This window comes from Culex pipiens, chromosome 3 (assembly GCF_016801865.2).
Source record: "Culex pipiens pallens isolate TS chromosome 3, TS_CPP_V2, whole genome shotgun sequence".
Lineage (NCBI taxonomy): Eukaryota > Metazoa > Arthropoda > Insecta > Diptera > Culicidae > Culex > Culex pipiens.
In genome coordinates, this window is record NC_068939.1 from 109,176,571 (window position 1) to 109,201,530 (window position 24,960).

Sequence of the window (24,960 nt, forward strand, 5' to 3'; positions counted from 1 at the left end):
TTAGATTCAAATATCTGTGGGGATGTGTGTAGACATGCTTTTTTCCACACGATTATCTCAAAACTGGCTGAACCGATTTTGGCCGGATTCGCCTTATTCTGTTCGTTTTGGGGTCCTCTAAGACCCTATTAAATTTTATTCTGTTTAGTGAAGTACTTTTAAAGTTATGCCATGAAAAAGTTTTTTTGTAGCTACAAAAAAGGGTGATTTTTGCATAACCTCAAAGGTCGGGTCTTTTTGCTTACGCGCGAGAGTCACATTGCTTAAGCAGTGTCTGCGTCTCTTCTGGAAAACCTATGTATTAACTATGTTGCTGATACATCATTTTGTCTCGACAAAGGTTTACACGAACTTTTTACTGAAATATACAACTTATAAGACATTGTTTACTACGACTAGGGGGACAGTATGCAATTCCATCGTGCACCTAATGTTGGCATATCAGAACTTTTAAATTCAATTACAGCCCCCCCTTTCTCCTTTATTTTGAAGAGTTGGTTAAAAAAAATTGAAAATTGCTGTTCTGGTAAAAACAAAAATTATAAAAAATTAAATGAAAGCAATAGAATAAATAAAATTTAATTTAATTAAACAATTAAAAAAAAATCTTAAATTAATTAGTAAATACATCCTAAAATACCACAAGAATGTGAGGAAGGCACCAACCACCTTAAGGTGGATTAATTAACGTTTTTAACCATGATTGAGCTATCCCCAAATAGATTTTGCATTCAGAATGACGTCTCCTCGCATGAGCGTCATTTCAATAGAAATCCATCAAGCTCAAACTCAAATCCTCAAATCGATCTCAAAGATAATAGACTCCCCTCGTACAAAAAAGTTTGCAAAAGAACCCATTTGTCTAGACTGAATTATTTATCCCACCAGTAAATTACAATTCCAACCGAAATCCGCAGGCACAAGATTCCACGCGATATCCCCTTCCAGGCTTCTCCGGGAAGAATAAAAGAGAAAAACGAACTTCAGTGACTGCGATTCTTGCGCGAATTTCAACCTCAGAACCCTGCTGCACAAATGCGGTGGCGTGGTGGAATGGCATCCTAGTGAAGTGACAATCGAAATCACGCCATCATCCAGGACGAGATTTATCGGATCGAACTCCGTAGAAAAAGAAGAGAAAGATATGAGCTATCCTACGCTGCCTTCCAGAACAATGAACGCATCGTGGAAAACCGGTCAACGAACAACGAGGAAAAGTCGCCGGAAAATACCGCAGATTCTCACGCCCACACTCGACAGTTGTTAGGGCAGGACACAATTTTATAAAATTTTAAAAGTCTTTTGCAAGAGATTTTATTTTAAACATCAAACTGTAGTAAACTCTAAATTAATTTCAAATCAGAAAAAAGCTCACCTAAATTTCTGAACCACCCAAACTACTAAATCTCCCACAAAAAAAAGGATGCTGACAAGGACAATTTGGGAAATCACTCCCGAGTGCACACGCCAAAGTTATGGAAAAAGTTTCGGTCTCGCATGCCAACAACATTACTCACACTCATGCACACACACACACACACACACAAACTCGATTGAATTTTCAACAATGAGTAATGGGAGCGAACTGGGTGGAAAAGTGCCGAAAAACTATCCGCTATTATGAAGAAAGTTTGTTTTCTCCCCAATTTTTCTACTTGTGAATCAATTTATCTTTCAGGATCTTTGTTCCCTCTGGATGCTAATTGGTGTGTTGACGAAGATTTATGTCGTATCTGATTATGGGAGACTGGATGGTTTTGTGTTAGTGAACAACATTAGAGTATTATTAACCATTTGACTTTTTATTTGACTTTATATACTGCGGTAACAGGCAAACCACCAGAATCCAGATTTGCGAAAAATTGCGTTTAAGCGATAGTTTTCGGAAAAAAAACACATTTCTCAAAAAATATCGCCGGAACGAAAGTTGATTAGCAGATCTCCTGGCCAAAGAGTACAAAGTTGAAAATATTATTCTATGATTTTTCAGGATATACTACGTAACATATTAAAAAAAGTGAATATTCAGTAACAGGATTTTGAGTTAAGATGTTTTGAAAATAAAATATCGGGTTTCTTTATATCAATCGAACTAAAAGTATCATGCTTCTCCAACAAAATGAATTCCCAAATGTAGGTAAGCAGCCGCAATTCAACTTTGCTGCATTGCACTTTTCGATAACGTCTTGTTGAATTGCTTGCATTCTTGAACTTGAAAATTGGATTGCCCAGATTGAACCAACTTATCCAACTATGAGCAGCATCCGACGTGCACAGCGGAATCGAATATGCAAAACATTGTTGTCTGAAACGAGCGACGTGCCGCTGAAAAATATGGAATATGAACTACGTTTACCGAGAACGGATTTCTATGTCAAGCATAAAATTGAGTTTTGTCTTTCATTGTGGTTTTGACATCAGCGAAATTTTCCCGATTGTCAAATTATGACAATGTAGGTGAAACTCATTTTAAATTAATATCACGCGTTGGTCAAGCTTCCGGCAGAGTTGAAATGGTTCCCATCTCTATGCGCAATTCGAAATAGTTTGACTGAAATTTAAAGCGATATTAAAATTCACAGCACCATCTAAATTCATCGTCCTTTGTTTCCGCAAATAAAAGCAAAGTTTGAAAGGGTTAAAACATGTGCACGTTTTAAATTATGCCTTGCCGGGTGACAACAACCCCCTGGAAAGAAGACAAAACATTCCACTTGGTGGAATATAAATTGTCAAATTTCGTAGGCCCAAAACGATTATTATTCCTGTACGCAGTCCCGGTTCTCGATTCGGTTGATCTGCTGTGTGGGTAATCGAAAGGATAGTTTCACACAGAAAAACTCACACAAAATCGAAAATAATACACCCTTTGAGGGTCCTTGACTGAATTGCTGATGAGAAGTGGCTCCATCGCCCCCAAAAAGATAAACGTTGTTGGCAGGCGGGAGTTTTTGATAGACGTGCTTTTATGTATTATTTTTGTTACAAATTAAAAATCAATCAATCAACTTGAGTATTTAGTGCTACGTCCTTTTATAAATGATTAAATAAATTCATTTTTTTTTTTAAACTGTCGACTTCCTTACTAACTAACTCTTACTTTTGAGAATCTTGCAAAGTGGTTTATCTTGACCTAATTTTACTGATTTCTCTTTGAGGATCTTTGTATCTTGTGCGGTGCAAACTAGACACTGGAAAGGAACAACCAGATAAAATGACAAAAACGAGTAATTCATTCTTTGCCTTCCAATAGATCCTTAAAAAATAAAATTATAAATACTAATTAAAACAGCTGATTCCACTCTAAAATGCCATCATCAGTATCGAAATGAAGGGTTCTCTAAAAGTTGTTCTTCGAATGAATCTCAGTCTAGAGTGGTCCCATCTAGAAGAGTTTCACCGTCAAGTGGAACTCACGCTGCCAATCGTCGATTGGGTAGTTATAGCAATCACACACCACCTTCTTCGCCATCGTCTGCGAAGGAAGCTCTTGCACCGCCGTGGGCAAACAACCATCGTAAATTGATTACACGTTTAATAATAATTTAATGAGATACTTCATGTGGATAAAAGCTGCAACAGTACACACTTCGTTTTGTCTCCGCTTGCTGCGGCCTGACGTTGTGCTCTCCTGACAGTTGATCAATAGTCAATCTTGTTTGTCATTTCTACAACACCTGCAATTTTCACAATGGTTTTTAAAAACAATAAAAAAACTCATTTGAATTTCTTTTGCCTCTGTCACTGAGGTAATGTTGAAATTCTCTTCTAAAACTAAGACACAAGACTGATCCGAAGAAATATTTAGACATTTAGACAGACTTAAACATGTGAGTTTGAGCAGTAAATAGTTAGTTTTTTTTTCCAAAATCGGCCATAATGCAGTTGACTTAATCTGCATTATGGCTGATTTTGGAAAAAAAAACTAACTATTGACTGCTCAAACTCACATGTTTAAGTCTGCCTAAATGTCTAAATATTTCTTCGGATCAGTCTTGTGTCTTAGTTTTAGAAGAGAATTTCAACATTACCTCAGTGACAGAGGCAAAAGAAATTCAAATGAGTTTTTTAATTGTTTTTAAAAAACTATGGTGAAAATGTATTTTTAGGTGTATTTTTTTGAATTATTATTATCTGACATTTTATGTCATACTGGTCATGTCAGTAATATAACTACCTGTCTAATTCAGACCAAAACACCAATAATTCCAATGAAAATGTTTGACACCTGCTCACGACAGTTGTGCCAACAGATCACGACAGTGTCGACTTGTTGACTCTTTCGGTCTGTCTGTCATTTTCGGAGTCCATAGCGCAAAAATGCTCATTGAGGACGACAAACGACGCACCATTGTTCATGAGTGCTTTCTCCCTTACCCTCCCCTTGGTTCCTACCTAAAAAAAAAACAAAACTTACCTCATAAAAATAAAAAGAATTTATCTCCTCGCTCGTCACGTTGTCGCTGGTGGTGCCTCCGACGACCTTGGTGGCCGCAACGGCAGCCGATATGACAGCTCCGGAACTGCTCGCCGAGGTTGGCGCTAATAAAACCTGTAAAATTTTACGACTCTATAAAACGGATCAGACCAAAGATGGGCGAAAAGTGTGACCGGAAAGTGATGCCTGGTCTCACCTGGGAAAGTGCCGGAGTGATGTTCATGCTCAGCACATTGTCTGCCACGTGGCCACCACCGCCGCCGTCGGTTCCGGGATGAGGCTCCACGACACCTGCCAACACCACCACCACACGCTCCACCGTAGTCGTCGTCCCACCTGTAGAGTCACTACCGCTGATGGTCGATGGCACGTGTCCACCGGAAGTCCCCGGGCCTGCCTGACCTAGCCCAAGCCTTAGTTCGTTCGTGGTTATCAACAAATCGCTACCGTTATGACTAAATCGCATAATAAAGGACTTGCCGTCCTTGGTGTCCTGGCCGTGGGCGTAGGTGGAGTAATTCGGATTTACGACCCTTGCCGTAGATAGTCCGCCCACGTTGATGGGCACGCGCTGCTTGACACCTACCTCGGCACCGGTAATGGCGTCGTTGGTATGGCCTAGGTGAGGGCCGTACAGCTGGGAAGGGGCGACGCCGGCGTTCTGACGAAGATATACCCAGCCGAGAAGTGGAAGCATTGTTTCACCCAACAAACTCGACTCGACGACAGCATTGCACTAATTTGGCGTAGAGAAGGGTATTGCAACAGGTGTGAGACTTTGGCAAACAATCTGGAATGAAACCGTAGAAGAAAAGTTTGCGTATGAGTTGCATACTTGTTTTTTTGCGGAAGGAATAAGTATCAAAATTATTGTGCAGAAGAGTTGAAGAGAATCCCCACTCGCTCTCCTCCCTGAACTGATTTTTAATAAATAAGTTTTAATTGGAAACCAATCATCAGGCTTTTGTACGATTAAATTTGAGAATACTGATATGCTTGTTCAAAAACTTGAGAAAATATAACACATCAATTTCAGTTTTTTTTATTTCGCTAGGATTTGTTGGAGTTCATTCAAGCATGAATTCGCTATTTTCATCGCATTTTTTTTTTTCAATCAAATCAAATTATTCGCTCTACAGCATTGGCGTTCTTGATTGCGAGATTCCTACTCGAAACTAGGTGTCCGAAGACTTGATTGTTGAGACAATTGAGCAATTCTTTATGAAATCGGCCGATCTCGACAATTTTTATTTTTTGTATTTTTTTATTTGGCTCAAACTTTGTGGGGGCCTTTCCTATGATCAAAGAAGCTATTTGGTGTCATTGCTTCACCCATACAAGTCTCCATACAATTTTGGCAGCTGTCCATACAAAAATGGTACGCCAATATTTAAACAGCTGTAACTTTTGAGTGAATTTTCTGATCAATGTCTTTGGCAAAGTTGTAGTTATTGTTGAGTACTATTTCCCAAAATATGTATTTTTTGATTTTTGTGATTTTTTGATATGGTTAAGGGGATAGAAACCCCCAACTTTTGAGCTACAGAGAAGTATGGCCGAGTAATGATTTTTAGAAAAAAAAAAACCCGATTTAATCCCACCTGGGGTGAGATAGAGCCTTTCTTACTAAAGAATATAACAATGGTAGAACTTTTTTCAATTCAAAGCATCGACTTTGTTTATTTATAACGTCAGCACAAAAGAAAGTCTTATGATGAAAGCAATGTATTATATATGATATGATTTCCTAAAGAAATAAAAAACGCAATTTTCACCAAAAGAATATTTTCAATCGTACAATATGTTTGTACGTTTGTAATCAAACAAGCGTTTATGACAAACGCGATCATAGCAAGCTTCCCATGCGCCAGTGACGACGCACACCGCTGTTTTGGTTTTTTAGCTTCGGTACGAGCCCTTTTGTGTGTTGGTATTGTCCGTTTCTTTCAAAGGTACACGCCGCGCGGCATTTCAGAATGTGCCGCAGACACTGTTGCCAGCGATTTTTTGCACTTTTGGTGGGATTTGACAGCGCGCATTTGCCGAAAGTGCGGCGCGTCGTTTCGAGGCTGGTATGCCCGGTATGCCGCATGTCTTTTACGGGAATACGCGCAATATTTTGGTTAATTGTTTCAGCGCACCAAGCCAAGCAAAACCGAGGTACAAGTGAACCGCGTGTGCCGGACGGTGCAGGGAAGCTAGCCATTCAGCTTCTACGAAAGTGACAGAGTCAGAGATAGCTATTTTTAACAACCGCACCACTACACACTCAATCGCGAGAACCTTAGGTAGAAAGCCATTGGCGTCGCCAGCATTGAAAACTTTGATATAAACGATGAAAAGCTTAGAAAGCTCCTATTGGAATCCAAAGAACCCTGTTAAATAAACTAACGAAAATGAAGTCCACATTTAGGCGATTTTAGGAGCGCACGGGAAACAAATTGATTGTAGCCGGATGAATGTCCTATGTCACAAAAGTTTTTGCATAAACATTGGACAGCTATGCAAAAACGGACAGGGCAAAAGAAACCGAAAAGCTACGATATCTAACATGTTGTAGGAAACATCGGTAGACAAGCTACTACAAAACGAGTATAAGTCAAGCCACAAATTGGGAGCGTTCTTTTATTACGTAACGCGAAAAATCGGACTTTTAGACCCCCTCCCCCCCCACTCGTAACAAAATTTTCATACAAATTTTAAAAATTTTGTATGGAGCGTAACACGGCCTCCGACCCCCCCTCCCCCCCTACCGCGTTACGTAATAAAAGAACGCTCCCAAAATAGATGCGCCAGCATTCTCGCGCCAGTGTTTGAAGCTCAACTTGACAACTTGTCGACTAAGCGACGAAGCGTCGAAAATCGATGCAGTGTGATTTTTGACGATTTTTCCGATTAAAATTCATGCTGAATCGACATATTTACGAAGATGGAAATGACGTCCAGCCTTAAAGTAAAACCTATACCTTTCTTTAGTAAGAAAGGCAAAAAGTAAATCGTTCTAAAAATTGATCGGGATTGCCGATAGATGTCAAATTTGTTTCAGATGCTCACTCATGGTCTGTACTATGAATGTAGAAAAAAAATTCGGATAAAATCGGAAATGAAAAGTGTTGGCGAAGGTCACCAGGTGGCTCTTACCTTTTTTAGGGATTTTTTTTCTTATGGTAGGTTAATCAAACGGCTCAAACTCCAGAACCGTATTATGAATCTGGATGAAAATTTGGGAGGTTGTAGAGCTCGAAAAATGCAATTTTTGAGATAAATAAAAGATATGAAAATGAAAAAAAATTTACCATATTTTCATTTGAAAACTGTGTATTTTGTTGAAAAGTCTGGCCGCATCCGAAAACAGATGGATATTTCGAAATTTGCGCGGCAACTCGCCCAGGTTCAGCACACTAGCTTTCTTCTGAATTCAAAAGAATCGAAATCGGATATATGGGAGCTGAGAACGACGCGACACAAAATTTTGCAAAATTTTACCACATACGAACATCACTCGACCTCCACGGAATTTATTTTCTCAAAATTCGAGGATTGGAGATATTCGAGTTCTGTCAAGGTGAATCATTAGAGCGTCAAAAATCGATGCAGTGTGATTTTTTGACGATTTTTCCGATTAAAATTCATGCTGAATCGACATAATTACGAAGATGGAAATGACGTCCAGCCTTAAAGTAAAACCTATACCTTTCTTTAGTAAGAAAATATTGTTTTCGAAAAGATCGATTTTAGAAATGATTTTAAAATACGTATTTTGGGAAATTGAGTTTTTGTCAAGAAATGTTACTTAAAAAATCGGCAAATTCTTTTTCCGTGTACCGATTTTTTTACAAATGGTCCTCAACAATACCTATAACTTTGCCGAAGATACCAAATTCATCAGAAAATTCATTTAAAAGTTACAGCTATTTAAATATTTACGTACTATTTTTTAATAGACAGCTGCCAAAATTGTATGGAGAGTTGTATGGGTAAACCAATGACACAAAAACGCTTCTTTGGCCTAGGGAAGGCATTGGCATTGCATTGGTGTCTACCCGTAGCTGCTACTTCGTTATTGACCAGGACCCCCAAACATTGCTCCGTGGACCACAGATGAAAAGTAGGAACCAATCATCACCCCTTCGCAATTTTCAAAGGTCCCTATCATGGCTTCTTTGGCCTAGGGAAGGCCCCCACAAAGTTTGAGCCTAATCAAAAAATACAAATAAAACCCATTTCCGATTTTGGTAGAGAGTTGCTCAATTGCAAACCGCTTTTTACACCTAAGCTTCCAACCATCCCGGGATTCGAACTGACGACCTTTGGATTGTTAGTCCAACTGCCTACAAGCGACTCCACCGAGACAGGACCCAGGGAGACGACTCCTACACCTGGACTGAGCTAACGACCTAACACCTCTAGGTTAGACCGGGGCCAACATTTACTTCCCCGTCCGACGGAAGGCGTTCATTTATTTCTGGCAGCTTTACCCTTCTTGGCAGTCGCTGCCCTTTTCGGCCTTAGAACTTTTAAGAAAAACACCCGATACCCATTTTTAAATAATATTAATCAAAACGTCAGGTGTTTTGTCAAGTTGATTCTTTAAAAGGAATTAACTTCCTCAACATATTGATCGTCAATCCACCCGAGCTCAAATGTTACCGTCAAAGAAGCACAAACGACGACAGACACCCACAATCGTGGGCGTGATGATATATCCTTGCCAACATCTCCCAGTAACAAGGATTAACTTTATACATATCGTAATTCGCCTATCCCAAGCCATCTTCATCGAGTTGACGATGTGGGCCTACTTTTGACGCGCTTTGGAAAAGATGAAAGGAATGTGATGCTGCTGATCAGTTTCAGAATCTCATTCGCAAATTCGTTGACAGGTTGCATACCGCTTTGCCTTGGCACCTTTCCCTCTGATAAGGCTTCACGATGTGGCATGCTGAAAGTAAACTCTTCCAGTTTATGCTTTCGATGTTGTGAAATTTTTCGGGTTAAAAAGTTGTGCTTCTTGGAGATGCTGGAAGTTTTTGTGTTTCGTGTTTACAGTTGCGTTTTGATATTATTGAACAGTGAGGAAATTTGGTATATGTCTTGGTAAAAAAAATTTAAAATTTAAAAATGAAAGAATGAAAGAATGAAAGAATGAAAGAATGAAAGAATGAAAGAATGAAAGAATGAAAGAATGAAAGAATGAAAGAATGAAAGAATGAAAGAATGAAAGAATGAAAGAATGAAAGAATGAAAGAATGAAAGAATGAAAGAATGAAAGAATGAAAGAATGAAAGAATGAAAGAATGAAAGAATGAAAGAATGAAAGAATGAAAGAATGAAAGAATGAAAGAATGAAAGAATGAAAGAATGAAAGAATGAAAGAATGAAAGAATGAAAGAATGAAAGAATGAAAGAATGAAAGAATGATAGAATGAAAGAATGAAAGAATGAAAGAATGAAAGAATGAAAGAATGAAAGAATGAAAGAATGAAAGAATGAAAGAATGAAAGAATGAAAGAATGAAAGAATGAAAGAATGAAAGAATGAAAGAATGAAAGAATGAAAGAATGAAAGAATGAAAGAATGAAAGAATGAAAGAATGAAAGAATGAAAGAATGAAAGAATGAAAGAATGAAAGAATGAAAGAATGAAAGAATGAAAGAATGAAAGAATGAAAGAATGAAAGAATGAAAGAATGAAAGAATGAAAGAATGAAAGAATGAAAGAATGAAAGAATGAAAGAATGAAAGAATGAAAGAATGAAAGAATGAAAGAATGAAAGAATGAAAGAATGAAAGAATGAAAGAATGAAAGAATGAAAGAATGAAAGAATGAATAACAATAAACACTGGAAGAATTTAATGCCATGAGAAATACAAGTGAGCAATAATTTTGACCGATTTTTCCATATTTTAACTCAGGTTGATAACAGCAATTTTGAAAGAACCGACGGTCACGACGACCGGTTCAGGCATTGCAATAATTGAAAATAAACTTAAAATTTATGACAATGATTTCATTTGGATGTGTAAATCTGACGATTACGATAAGTTGATTTGCACAACACACGTCGTTCGGGTTTGGCGAGGAATCTGCATCTCTCTGTAGCAGCCGGGTGCTGTCTTGTGGCCGTGAACGGATTTTGGCGAATAAAAATTTGTTGTTGAAGGTATTTGACCATCCACACTCTCGCGTTTAAGACGGAAAGAGCCCAGATAAGCGCTAATGATTATTTATGATGAATTTTAATTAACTTTAAAAGGCTTTATTAAGAAGGCTTTGTGAAAGTTGAGGTTGCGAGGGGATTCGATTCAACGTGTAATAATATTATTTGGCTTTTTATTGCCACGTGAGTTGAACAAAAGAAGCGATGACTGCTCAATTTGTACCGGGTAGTGTCGCAAAAACATGGTTTTACTTTTGGAATAAAGATAATAATTCGCAAATGGAAACCCAATAATGGAATAACCTCGGAGGTTTGCCCGAAGCCGGCAAATCCGATGCGAAAAATCGTGACGTAAACGTCACATAGCGACAAATGCCTTCGCAAACCACAGCTGAGATCAAATTTCGTTAAGAGCGAGATAAAGAAGCAAAGACGGACGTATTTATGGCTGGCAAGCATCTGCACGGTATGTCGCGCAAAATCAGCCCAAATTTGGGACCAGGAGAACAACGAAGGTGGGCCGCCTCGAAAACGATACGGTTTCCTCGATTACCTTATGTTGGAGAACTTTGCCTCAGCTATGGGACCTTCTTGGGAAGGGTCAGGCAAATGTAATTATGAAATTGAGAGCATTGCTTTTCGTTTATATTTAATCAGATTTTGGGTATTGAGTTGCAAATTTGGGAAACCAATCTCACTGAATTGATGACGACAGCACTTTTAGAAGAAAGACAAATAAATATCATCTCTCATCTCTCATCTCTCATCTCTCATCTCTCATCTCTCATCTCTCATCTCTCATCTCTCATCTCTCATCTCTCATCTCTCATCTCTCATCTCTCATCTCTCATCTCTCATCTCTCATCTCTCATCTCTCATCTCTCATCTCTCATCTCTCATCTCTCATCTCTCATCTCTCATCTCTCATCTCTAATCTCTAATCTCTCATCTCTCATCTCTCATCTCTCATCTCTCATCTCTCATCTCTCATCTCTCATCTCTCATCTCTCATCTCTCATCTCTCATCTCTCATCTCTCATCTCTCATCTCTCAATTTCATTAACAGTTTGCTCTGTTGACTAAACATTATTCCTCATTTCTTTCTCACAGCTCTTTTGCAGCAAAATCCCCGTCTCATCCCGCTGAATGCATCTCGACAAACAAATCCCAAACCACTTACGCATCACTCTTACTTTCTCGCTCACATGCACTCACGTCTCGCACGATTCGTGCAGTCACGCAAATTAGCAGCAGTCGTAAATTCCAAGCCGACATTTATGACACCCTGCTGACAAATTTAGAATATGTCAAGTGCTTAATCTTGATTTCGTTTCTGCAAACTATCCAGCTCACTTTTCATCCTCACCTAAGTGCGGCGACGAAACTTAAAACGGTGAAATGCACGTTGATCGAAAATCAATTGTAATTCGTTTTAATTTTATTGTAATTTTTGGTTATTTTGACAAAGTTATTTTTTGAGAAATAATCACAAAAAATCTCCGAGCTAATTTTATTTAAAAAACGTTACTTAATCCACCTAGGTGAATGGGGGCTTCCTCTTCTCGGTTCATACACAAATTTATGAATTGAGAATGTACATGTATAATATACATTGAATATATATAGACGATCCGTTGATTGAGGTCTAAAATTCAACTAAATTACTAATATTATTGTTCACAATGATAAAGCTCGGTCCTAACCAGGTCCCAGTACCGAAAAGGACCTAATAAAAATAATTTTATGAAAAAAAAATAAAATTATAAAGCTTAATTTTCTGGGTACCATGACACTTTATACGACCGCAAAGGATTTAAAATGGATTTTTAAAACAATTTAAAGTAATAACTTTGCGATCCTTTTTGATAGAAAGCATATTACTTTATAATGTATATAGTCTATAGGCTTACTAAATCGAATGCTATTCTATCCCAGTAAAATTAAAATCGTTGTGACACTCCCTGTTCAACTTTCGTTGGGTTTGGTCGTCTTTCGAGCTAGCTTAGCGCGTTTTTGACGGTGTTTTGTTAACTTTCGCCGACGGCCATGGCGGCGGCCGCGACGGTGGAGAGTGAGTGGACGGAGCACAGGGCTAAGAATGGAAGGACGTTCTACTGGAACGCGGCCTTGAGGAAAAGTGTGTGGGAGAAACCGGACGGGTTTCAACCCAAGACGCAGGCGGCGACGGGCATGGAGGTGGAAGACTCCGAAGGAGGAGGAGAGGACGGGGGCGAATTTCGTCCCGTGGTCAAGGTTCGCCGCAGGAAGGCTAAGGAGGAGATCAACGTCGGCGATGGCGGCAACGACGGCGATGTGGAGAAACTGCTCAGCAACAACAAGTTCAGCCCGCTAGCGGAGGAGAGCAACAACAACAACAATGCGAACCCAGCAGCAGAAAAAACCGTCCCCGTGGTACCAGCAACCGGCAAGTCGGCCGGGGAGAAGAAGCAGCCGCCGCTGGTGGTGAAAGAAATGAGCTTCGCCCGCCTTGCGAAGGTGATGTCGTCGTGTGATGTCCAGCCGGAACACAAACTGACGCGGTACGGCACAAAAATTACGTGCTTCTCGAGCGACGACTTCGACACGGTGCAAGCCCACCTGACGAAGAACAAGGTGCAGTTCTACACGCACGGAAAGCGCAGTGCGAGACCGCACCGGGTAGTAATGCGAGGTCTCCCGAACGTGGAACCGGATTACATCAAGGAGCTGCTCAAGACGGAACATCAGCTGGACGTCTTGGCAGTACACGCCATCAGGCGGAAGCAGCAGCTTCCCGCCATCGATGAGACGCCTTTCATCGTGCTCTTCCCCAAGGGGCACACCAGTCTGAAGGAGTTGAGTAGCAAGGTAAAGAAAGTGGGACCAGTCGTCGTCCGGTGGGTGGCCTACCGGAACAAAGAACCGCACGTGACCCAGTGCAAGAACTGCTTGCAGTTCGGTCACGGAACCAGTAACTGCCATCTCAAGCCCAGGTGCAGCAGCTGTGGGGGTCCCCACAACACAGAAAAGTGCAAAGCAGAAGAAACGCAAGCCAAGAAATGTGTCAACTGTTCTGGATCCCACGAGGGTCTGGACCGCAGCTGTCCCAAACGTGCGCAGTTCATCCAGTCGAGGCAGCAGGCGTCCAAGCCGAAGCCGCCAGCATGGAAGAAGGACAAACAGACTCCTGCAGGAGCCGTGTTTACCGCGGCGGATTTTCCTCCGCTACCTGGAGCGGTACCGGAAGATAAACATCCTCGTCCCGCAGGAAGAAGTCAAGGAAATACTGGCGCCGACGCCGGTGCAACCCCGAAGGAGCAACAAGGTGAACGGATGCTGTACAGCGAGTCGGAGCTGTGGGCCATTTACCGAGAATACAGAGTTCGCTTGAGGCAGTGCAAGACACCCGAGGAACAGATTGACGTGATCGCACACTTGCTGACACATGGCACGAGAAAATGATCATCTGATTCAGTTACGTTTTTTTTTTATTATTTATTATTTGTTGTATTTTTGATCCTCGGTCCTAACCTGGTCGTAGCACCTAAAAGGACCTAATAAAAATAAGTTGTGAAGAAAAAAAAAAAAAAATTAAAATACGCCTACGGTCTGTCGACGAAAATCCATGTAAACAATGCACGCGAGCTGTTTAATGCTGTCACGGCGTAAAAACTAATGCAGTGCTCGAACGAGTCATAATTTCCGTAAACTCTCTCCCTCTCTCGCATTCCGCTCTCACATTCCGTAGCTAAAGCGAAAATTTAAGAAAGGGTAAAAAGTGTATCGCTAACGGAGTCGATCGATAGCTCAAGGATAGGTATCTAAGAACACATAACATATTGTCATTTCCCGAGATGACTTGACTTGTCTTGGCTTGGCTAAGACGTTTTTGAGGCTATTCTGGACCTGATTTGAGGTCGGGTGGAATCTTTGCATGCTGGACGCGATTTACAAAGGGAATTTTATTTCCTAAGATGACATTCGAAGCACGATGAAAAATGCTTTCGAATGAAGTATAATAGTTCTGGGTTTTTTAGCCGGATGGGCGAACCAGCATGTGATAATGCATTGGTATCGTCAAAAATAGCAGTTTACCGCAGATATTAACGACTAAGCTTAATAATTCGTCGAGATATGTATCTCAGTGGATTGGGTTTTGAAAGAGCTTTACAAAAATGTGCAACATGCCGACATTTTGGTTAATTTTGGCCTCGTTTTAGTCGATTTGAAGGCGGCTGAATGCAAACAGTTTCCTTAAAGTGGCTGTAACTTTGGCAAATTTCAATGGATTTTTGTCCCGTTTCAGCCACGGATGGAGGACATTCCAGACTACCTAGTTATGCAAAAATGAAGCAATTTTGAAAAATTTTCATCTTTTTTTGTTTTTCGGTTTTAGGTTTGCAAATCGTTTTTCGTAAATATCTTTTGACAGGAAAGGGCTACGGGGAAGATTTTCAATAGCGACTTATCGGAAGCTAAGAGGGATCGAATGCAACCGGAAGTGTCCAAATCCGTTCAGCCATTTCCGAGAAATCGAGGTGCAATTTTTTGGCCAATTTTCAAGTGATTTTATATGGCATTCCTCGGAGAGGAAGCCAAAACTCGGGTTCCCCCAAAATAAAATAATCTGCCGTAAACCAATTGCGACCAGTTGGTCGCGTTCTTGTTGCACTCTTCTCAGCAAGTCGAGTCGGTGTAGTGAGCTAGGGCGCGCCCCAGAGTTTTATTTTTGCCCGTGGGTTCGAATCTCGTTCTCTCCCGCTCGCTCTCTCTGAGCTGATTTGTTTTTTTTTTCTCTCTGCGCGTTGTCGAGCAATCTTCCGGCCGGAAGGTGCTCGACTTGAGTTTTCGAGCAATCATCCGGCCGCTCGACTTTTGAGGCTATTCTGGACCTGATTTGAGGTCGGGTGGAATCTTTGCATGCTGGACGCGATTTACAAAGGGAATTTTATTTCCTAAGATGACATTCGAAGCACGATGAAAAATGCTTTCGAATGAAGTATAATAGTTCTGGGTTTTTTAGCCGGATGGGCGAACCAGCATGTGATAATGCATTGGTATCGTCAAAAATAGCAGTTTACCGCAGATATTAACGACTAAGCTTAATAATTCGTCGAGATATGTATCTCAGTGGATTGGGTTTTGAAAGAGCTTTACAAAAATGTGCAACATGCCGACATTTTGGTTAATTTTGGCCTCGTTTTAGTCGATTTGAAGGCGGCTGAATGCAAACAGTTTCCTTAAAGTGGCTGTAACTTTGGCAAATTTCAATGGATTTTTGTCCCGTTTCAGCCACGGATGGAGGACATTCCAGACTACCTAGTTATGCAAAAATGAAGCAATTTTGAAAAATTTTCATCGTTTTTTGTTTTTCGGTTTTAGGTTTGCAAATCGTTTTTCGTAAATATCTTTTGACAGGAAAGGGCTACGGGGAAGATTTTCAATAGCGACTTATCGGAAGCTAAGAGGGATCGAATGCAACCGGAAGTGTCCAAATCCGTTCAGCCATTTCCGAGAAATCGAGGTGCAATTTTTTGGCCAATTTTCAAGTGATTTTATATGGCATTCCTCGGAGAGGAAGCCAAAAAATGTAGGAATAAAATCTATTTTGTAAAAAACTGAGTAAAATATATTTAATAAAGTTGTTTCGAATGAGCGTGTGGTCACATATTAAAACACACATGCACATACAGTGCTGGCAAAACAAGCAATAACTGTCGCGTTTTCTTTGAGGATAGCAAATTCTGTTTAGTTTATGTGAGACTTGGTGTTGATACACATTTGAAACGTGGGGAAATTGGGTATAAATCGCTCGTGCCCATGCGATGACACGATTAAATTATAATTATAAAATAAAAACCTTCCTCGGCATTAGCCAATCAATCAATCTGAAAGAATTATTACATTATACTCAGATCATTACAGGTATAATATTAGTCCGTCTTTTTCACACTTATGCAAATTTAAATAGGAAATGAGTCAGTAAGTTTGTGAAATAATAAGTGAGTGAGCTAGTGAGTAGGTCAGTGAATCAGTGAGTGGGTTAGTGAGTCAATCAAATAATTAGTACTTTTTTCTCTACCTTCTCCGATTTCAATGAAACTTTGTAGACATGTTATCCTACGTTTTTGTTAGCCATTTTTGTGTATATGGAGCCAGTTTCACTCGATAATCACATTTGAAAAGGGTGTAAGTTAGGGTGGTTCAAATCCGACTTTTTTGGGGCTACCCCCTGAAATCAAAGATTGACCCATCACTAGGCTAAATTCCAAATTTGAGCTCATTCTGACCACGGGAACCCCTCCCTCCAATCGCTTAAAGTTTGTATGGGAAAAATCGCCAAAATGTATGGAGAAAAGCAACTGTTTTACTTTTTTACCTGTGGAAAGCGCCATAATTAACCGATTCTTACCATTTCTCAAATGTAGAACCTTCATTAAATTTAGAACAACTTTCCCGAAGACACCATATTTTTAGGATTTTTTTCCCGCGAAGTTATTAACGCCCAAAACTGTCCATTTTTGCGCGGCTAGCTGTAAGGGGCTACCTAACTACGATGTTTAATTCCAATTCGTACACGCACGTGCTCTCTCTCAGGTTCAAACTCTCTCACGAGCTTGCTCGCCTGCCTGCCTGTCTGCCTGTTTACCTACAAGCGCGCGCTGTTTCTCTGCTTGGACTTTTGTCGTCGTCGTCGTTTTCGCTTGCTATCCGCTGCGCTGCGTTCCTGGCATGTTTATTATAATTTTTTAATTTTTAAGTATAAAAGAGCCCACGATTTTTCTTCGTTCAAATTTTGTATGAAAATAGCCTTTACAAAAAGACTCACGAAAAATCCTTGTGATGTGAGGAAGTTAGCTGGTAAGTAAGTCATTGAGTCAGTAATTGAGTGTAAAAATGGTGAGTGAAGCAAATCCAAAATGTTATCTGTATCTTTATTGTTTAGTAGCACTCGTTAGTATTGACCATTGAAAATATTAAAATTGTGCATCTATTGTCATATTCCCCCACCAGCTACGATTCAGCACGTGCACTCTAGTAGTGAATGCAGTCAAAACATCAGTAAAACCCACGGTGATTTACATTCTTCCATTACATTTCAATTAAACCGGCACGCAAAACTAGCATCAGCTCGCTTTGAAGATTGGCTAATTGAACGATTTCATGCTGCTACTCCTCTCTCTTCGAGAATTTAGATTAGTGTGGTGCACACGCAAGACCTGGACGAATGCAATTCGAGAGTTCTCCGAAGTCATATCAATTAATTTTCCACGGCTTAGTGGTTGTCCGCCGCGCTGACATTTCGGTGGATTAAAATCGGTCGTGTAATCGTTTGTTGGAGCAAGCAGAAGGACCGCGTCGCCAGGAAAACAGTTTTTCTTGGATTGCACGGCGGGTTTTCCTCCGTCGTGTGACAAATCGTGTATAAATTGAACTACATTTGTATTCCGATTTCACGCGTGGGCAGCGTGTTTGCTTAACGTGAAGATTAATTTCGACTCATTCCGCAAGAATAAATAACCTATTTGCAAATTTGGACCCGGTCTGGATTGACATTTCCCTACAACCGTTGAACTCGGTCAACTTTCGTAACGAGAAAATAAAACGGTCTTAAGTTTGAAAATACCATCCAAACAACATTGTTGTTGGACATATTTTCCCCGCCAGAAAATCTAAGTCGAGGTCCTTTGGCCAAACGCAATTGATATCCACTTTCTGCGTCGGTTGACGATAGCATCTGACAAGGCGGAGTGGTTCTTCCTGACCGAATCTTGCTAGGGTAGTGGGTGATAAAATCGGTCTTAGCAAAATATTGCCAACATTTCTTCCAAGATATTGGATTTCTAAACCGTTGCTCAATCCAAAGTTTTCCTAAAGACTAAAGATAATGTTGTGTTAGTTTCAAAAGTCATCTCTGTTACAATCAGGGGGTAGCGAAGAAGCCGCCATCTTGGAAGTTCAGATAACAAACACTCAGAATCAGCATTATTCATATTACTTTGGTAACACGAAGTGTGTTATCCTGGTTAAACTCAAAAGTCCCATGCAAATGTGTAAAACCAAACTGAAAAATGTGTAATGCCAATTCACAGTGTACGGGCGCACTGTTTGGTCGACCAAAAGAAAAAAGCAAAAAAAGGTAAACAGAAAAATCACTTTTTTCGATATGAATTTTCAGCCAATATTGGGATGGAATCTCCAAGGATATGATAGAATTTGCCATCAGCAACACAATTCACGTGTTTTTTTCAGGTATTTATCGATTGAATTGCGGGAAATTTGAAAATAAAAAACCCAAACAATGATTTGTTATGGGCTACCATTTGACAGCTAGTGCTTTTGTTGTGGGCTCTCATTTGACAACCGTGCTAATGTCGACTGTTGTCAGTTTGCTTTGGTCGGAATAGGGTTGCCATCCCCCCGGTTACAATCATCCAAAACGAACACAACTTCCCCGCGGTACACTTTTTGGCAAATCTTCGATACAACTCTTGGCGCGATGTCACGATATCTACGGCGTTGTCAGTTTGTTTTGTTGTACAAATGCAGCAGACGTTGCGTTGGTTTGCCCTGAACTGCGGGAAAGAAAATTTGGCGCTTTCTTTCATACAAACAAACACACACACATTCTGCAACGACATCGCGAAATGGAATTTGAATTTGCGTGCCAGCAGGAGTAAACCCATTTCGGGGACAGCGCACAGCAGTACTGCTGTTGCGGGAGAATGTTGCGTGGGGTGACTTTGTCCAAATGTTTACTAAAAAGAATACTTTTAAATTAAAAAATTAAAAATCAATTTAAATTTAAAAAAAAATTGGAAAACAATTTGATTTAAAATAAATAAATTTTTAAAATCTGTTACAAACGTTACAAAAGCAACGGTGCACCACATGGTTAAAATTTTGGGCCAAAGAGTATCATGTTTCGCGTGACTTTTACGGTCACTCGGGCAGATGGCATGAACGTGGCTTTTTTGCGATGCAGCCAGAACCAGAACCGTGCCAGCTCGTCAACGTGGCTGTCACCAGGTCTTTCACACTATCCAGTCGCAGCAGTATTCCACGGTGCATTTGAGTCGTCTGCGACTCTACACAGTGTTGTTGAGAATAATTTCATGCTGTTTTGCCGATTGAAGAAGTAAAGACCAAGTTGAGAAATAAAATTGTTGAGGTTGATTAGAAATCATAAAAAATTAAGCTTTTGTATTTAATGTACTTGAAAAAAAGTCAGCCCATATGTTAAAAATAATGTCAGACATTATTTCAGTTTATGAGAAAGTTTTCACTAAGTTTTGATCAAATCGAAAAAATGCAAAAAACCTTGTTCAGTATCTTAAAGAAAAAAATGTTTAAAAATGTCATTGTAAATTTTGATTATACAAGTTATTGTTGATGGGATTTTAATTAGCATCGTTGTATAGATGTGTAGACCATTTTTGAAATATTCAATATTTAAGTTTTTTCAGTGTGGCTCCTTATACAACAGTGACTTATTGATGAAAAATCATTAAAATTATTCTCATCGATCATCTAATCTAATCTAATCTAATCTAACCCTATCGCAGCCAGTCTTTCGAGGGCATCCTGGAGAATGCCTTAGGTTGATTGACGCCTAGCATCTTCTTGTCATTATCAACATTTGCAGTGCGCCATTGCATTAGAATGCATTGAAACATCACAAACATCGAAGCGGCCAGGCCAACTGCGTAAAGTTAACCGCAAAGATGATTCGTTGAATTGGATTGAGTATGAACACGAATGTTCAAACAACAATACAGTTCTGAATCTACAGGGGAGGAAGAAACGTGGGGATCCCCCGCTCACGTTCCTGTTTGTTTAGGCAGTTAATCGTTGGGAGCCATCATGCTAAGAAGTTTTGGTGCTCCGGGACCCTCTGGGATGGGACATTGTATTTCCACAAATGCCCTGGACACTATTTGCCGTGGTTATAGCGCCACAACTCGCTCATTAAAATTATTCTCATCGATCATTTAGATAATAAAAACATAAAAACGTAAACCCATGATGTCAAGCAGCAAAATCAATCAATTAGATTTCAATATTACAAAACCGCGTTTCTTTCGATTCTCGCTTGCGAAATTTCTTCAGTATCACACGTTGATTAATCAATTAGCTGGTGTCTGTCCGCGCTGATGAAGATGAGCCATAAAACGTTACTTAATCCACCCTTAGGTGGATCGCGCCTTCCTCACATTTAAAGGGTGCTATCTAAAATGCAAAAAGTGCGTAAATAACACTTAATTGCATATAACTTTTGATATCGTTGACAGATCTTCAATGTTTTGAACGCGTTAGAAAGGTCTTTTGAATACTCATCCTACGATAGGTCGCATGAGAGATCCGTACAGCATTTTCATCAAAATATCTGAAATCCAGCCTAAAAAAAAGTGCGTAAATAACACTTTAGTGCTTATAACTTTTGATAGGGTTGTCAGATCTTCAATGTTTTGGACGCATTGGAAAGCTCTTTTGAATACCTATCCAACGATAGGTCGCATGAGAGATCCGGACAACGTTTTCATCAACATATCTGAGATCCGGCCTCCAAAAAGCGTATAAATAACACTTAAGTGCTTATAACTTTTGATAGATTTGTCAGATCTTCAATGTCTTGGACGCGTTGGAAAGGTCTTTTTAATACCTTTCTGAAAATGTATAGCATGACGGGTTTTCTTACAAAAACCACCCTTTTTACAATCTTCCGGACATTTGTTAAAATCGTTTTTTAAGCATAACTTTTGAAGTACTTAACTAAACTGCATAATTTTTAATAGCGACTTATGGGACCCCAAGACGGATCGAATGACGCCAAAACGGACAAAATCGGTTCAGCCAATGTCGAGATAATCGAGTGACAATTTTTTGATCAACATCCCACCACACACACAGACATTTGCTCAGAATTTGATTCTGAGTCGATAGGTATACATGAAGGTGGGTCTAGGAGGTCTAATTGAGAAGTTCATTTTTCGAGTGATTTTATAGCCTTTCCTCAGTAACGTGAGGAAGGCAAAACGAACAACCATCACTCCACCACTCGAACCTTATCTGGCATGTCCATTTCGGTCTCTGAACCCCCCTCCCTCCCTTCATTTATAATTCCTTTTTTTATTGTTTCATTCGAATCATCACCGACATTTTCATATTCCTGGGACCGGATCACGCAGCTCTCGCTCAAATGATGTGATTAATCAAAGCACGTCCATTTTTCCGGAAAAATTAATGCTCCACCTTGGCTTCCCCCTTTTTGGCCTTGCCCTCCCCGGCCCTGGTCAGTATGATGGAATTGGCCAGAAGGCGTGACGTTCCGCGAGTGCCAGCCGGCGGCCGGCATGCCGATCTCGATGGACGAACGATGATTGATTCCGTCCGTTGAGGTGGCCAGGGGAATCGAATTTGTGTCGTGCCAACTTTATTATCTCCAGAACAAGTTAATTGACGGAACAAGTGACGATAATGAAGCTGGAAACAACGTTGGAGTGTGAACTTTTTTTTTTTTGAAGTATTTTTGAAGTGATTTCATAGAAAAAGTAATTGCATGAAATTTAAGCCAAAAATCAGCACCACCGCACAGTGAAAAATTCCTAAAAAAAAGTTTAATGATGGAGCACCCGCAAACTGCTCTACATTTAGTGGAAATTAAGTTGCCAGACACTGCAAGAAACTTGATAATCCAGCGTTGCACTTGGATTGCGTGACATAATTTTGAACGATGATGCTCTCAACAAAGGACAAAAAGACAGATTGCTCTCGTCTTAATCTTGAGCTTGAGTAACCTTCAACAAAGGTTCGTTCGTGGCAAGAGTTGTGTTGTGCAATATTTTCCAGTTCGCACCGATTGCAGGAAAATGCAGCAAGGCAGCGGGCTTCTGGAAATCTGGACGAACTGTAGTCAGCAGGTTGCACTTTCGACTTTGACGATGCAACTCGCGTGCAAATTTTATCTAGTTTTACCGAGAAGTTGCATAAACGCGCAATTGTTCCTCTCGCGATATTGTAAGTATTCACTCGTGGAAATGATATCTAACTGAGTGCGCAGTAATATTGCGATATTATTTCAGGAGAATTCTGATAATGAAAATATTGTATTAAAAGCTACTGAAAGTACGTCGTCGGGCCAAATTTGGGTTTTCCTGAAGCACTTTTTGCCTTCCTCACCTTACTGAGGAAAGGCTCGAAAAATGAACTTTTTAATTAGACCTCCGAACCTACTTTCATTTGTACATATCGACTCAGAATCACCAGCAGAGCAAATGTCTGTGTGTTTGGCTGTATGTAGACATGTGAACCAAATCAATTTCGCTAGAATATCTCGTCACTGGCTGAACCGATTTTGACCGTTTTGGCCTCATTCGATTCGTCTTGGAGTCCCATAGGCCATAAGTCCCTATTGAAACTTATAAGACTTAGTACAGCACATCAAAAGTAATGCTTGTGCGAGTTTTTCACCGATGTGAAACAGGTCGTATCGAGGTGCTCCGATTGGGATGAAACTTTCAGGGTTTGTTTGTCTATACATGAGATGAACTCATGCCAAATATGAGCCCTCTACGATAAAGGGAAGTGGGGTAAAACGGGCATTGAAGTTTGAAGTCCAAAATACATGAAAAATCTTAAAATTGCTCGCATTTCCGTAAAACTTCATCAATTCCAACTCTCTTAGATGCATTCGAATGGTCTTTTGAAGCCCTTCAAAATGTGCTATAGACATCCAGGATTGGTTTGACTTTTTCTCATAGCTTTTGCAAATTACTGTTAAAAATTGATTTTTTTAAAACCTTAATAACTTTTGGCAACAGCCTCCAACACTCATACTCCCATAGGTCAAAAGTTAGGTAATTTCATGGACTATAAGCCTACGGTAATAACTTTTTGGCCAATCGCAGTTTTTCTCATAGTTTTACGATTTTTCTAGAACAAACATTTTACAACGTTAGTTTTTGCCCTGTAGGCCTCCATAGCGGCACTTTTTGGTCTCAATTTTGTTATATTCGGAATCCTCGAACAATTTCACGTAAGTTAGAAGTATTGGAGTTGTAAATTTGATTGGAAAAAATTGCCATTTAGCATGAATTAAAATATTTTTTTAACAATTTGTTGAATTAGGGGTAAAACAGGTTTTCGCCTACTTGATACAGCATTTGACGTATTGATCATAGGGTAAATAAGATCTATTTCTTTTTTCAAAAATGTTTTATTTAATTATTTTTTAAATCAAAATGACAACTCCAATACTTCTAACTTACGTGAAATTGTCCGAGGATTCCGAATATAACAAAATTGAGACCAAAAAGTGCCGTCTTCTTGGCCTACAGGGCAAAAACTAACGTTGTAAAATGTTTGTTCTAGAAAAATCGTAAAAATATGAGAAAAACTGCGATTGGCTAAAAAGTTAATACCGTAGGCTTATAGTCCATGAAATTCCCTAACTTTTAACCTATGGGAGTATGGGTGTTGGAGGCTGTTGCCAAAAGTTATTAAGGTTTTAAAAAAATCAATTTTTAACAGTAATTTGCAAAAGCTATGAGAAAAAGTCAAACCAATCCTGGATGTCTATAGCACATTTTGAAGGGCTTCAAAAGACCATTCGAATGCATCTAAGAGAGTTGGAATTGATGAAGTTTTTCCGAAATGCGAGCAATTTTAAGATTTTTCATGTTTTTTTGGGCCTCAAACTTCAATGCCCGTGTTACCCCACTTCCCTTTGTCGTAGAGGGCTCATATTTGGCATTTGTTCATCTCATGTATATACAAACAAACCCTGAAAGTTTCATCCAAATCGGAGCACCTCGATACGACCTGTTTCACATCGGTGAAAAACTCGCTCTTAACAAAATTGAATTCCATCGCAGCCTTTGTACAGACTTCGATCTGAAATAGGCTAGGTATTAATATGAACAAATTTTAAATCTTCAAAAAGCTTTGGGAAGAAGAACTATTTCTTAAAGAAAATCTATACAACATCCCTAAAAATGAATAGAGAACCCCTAATTGATCCACCTATGATGTTGATACCTTCCTCACTCCTAATCAAATCTTTCAAGATTCAGTAAAAAAAATCATTTGAGTTATTAACTCTTTAACAAAGTGATTAGAAAACTCGTTTTTTAGTTTGGATCTGGTCTCAAAACATATATTATTAGCACTTAAGCAATCATAACTTGAATCAGGGCACAGACAACAGACGTTTTGGCTTGATCACCACCATGTGTAAAAGCTTGCAACGGTTTTATTAAGAATGGCAAGCCGTTTGTGGCGCTGTCGTCGCAGAGGATATTTGACATTTCTCCCGCGCTGCTCTCAAGTGTAAACAACAACATTGAAAAGCACGTGGTTGAGCGCATTCTCATTCTCATCAAAT

General features: G+C 39.7%; 1 protein-coding gene across 2 annotated transcripts in view; it reads right to left on the reverse strand.

Moving 5' to 3' along the window:
• LOC120421517 (cardioacceleratory peptide receptor) overlaps window positions 1-24,960 on the reverse strand; it is a 112,694-nt gene that overhangs the window by 59,380 nt on the left and 28,354 nt on the right. Inside the window, exons 2-3 of one of the 2 annotated variants that reach the window (XM_052709644.1) lie at window positions 4,635-5,228; window positions 4,418-4,570 (exon numbers count right to left, since the gene is read on the reverse strand). In XM_052709644.1, coding sequence (XP_052565604.1) covers window positions 4,418-4,570; window positions 4,635-5,135 — 654 coding nt within the window. In that variant the 5' untranslated portion in view covers window positions 5,136-5,228. The remainder of the gene's footprint in view (window positions 1-4,417; window positions 4,571-4,634; window positions 5,229-24,960) is intronic. The other variant, XM_052709645.1, reaches the window with a different exon arrangement.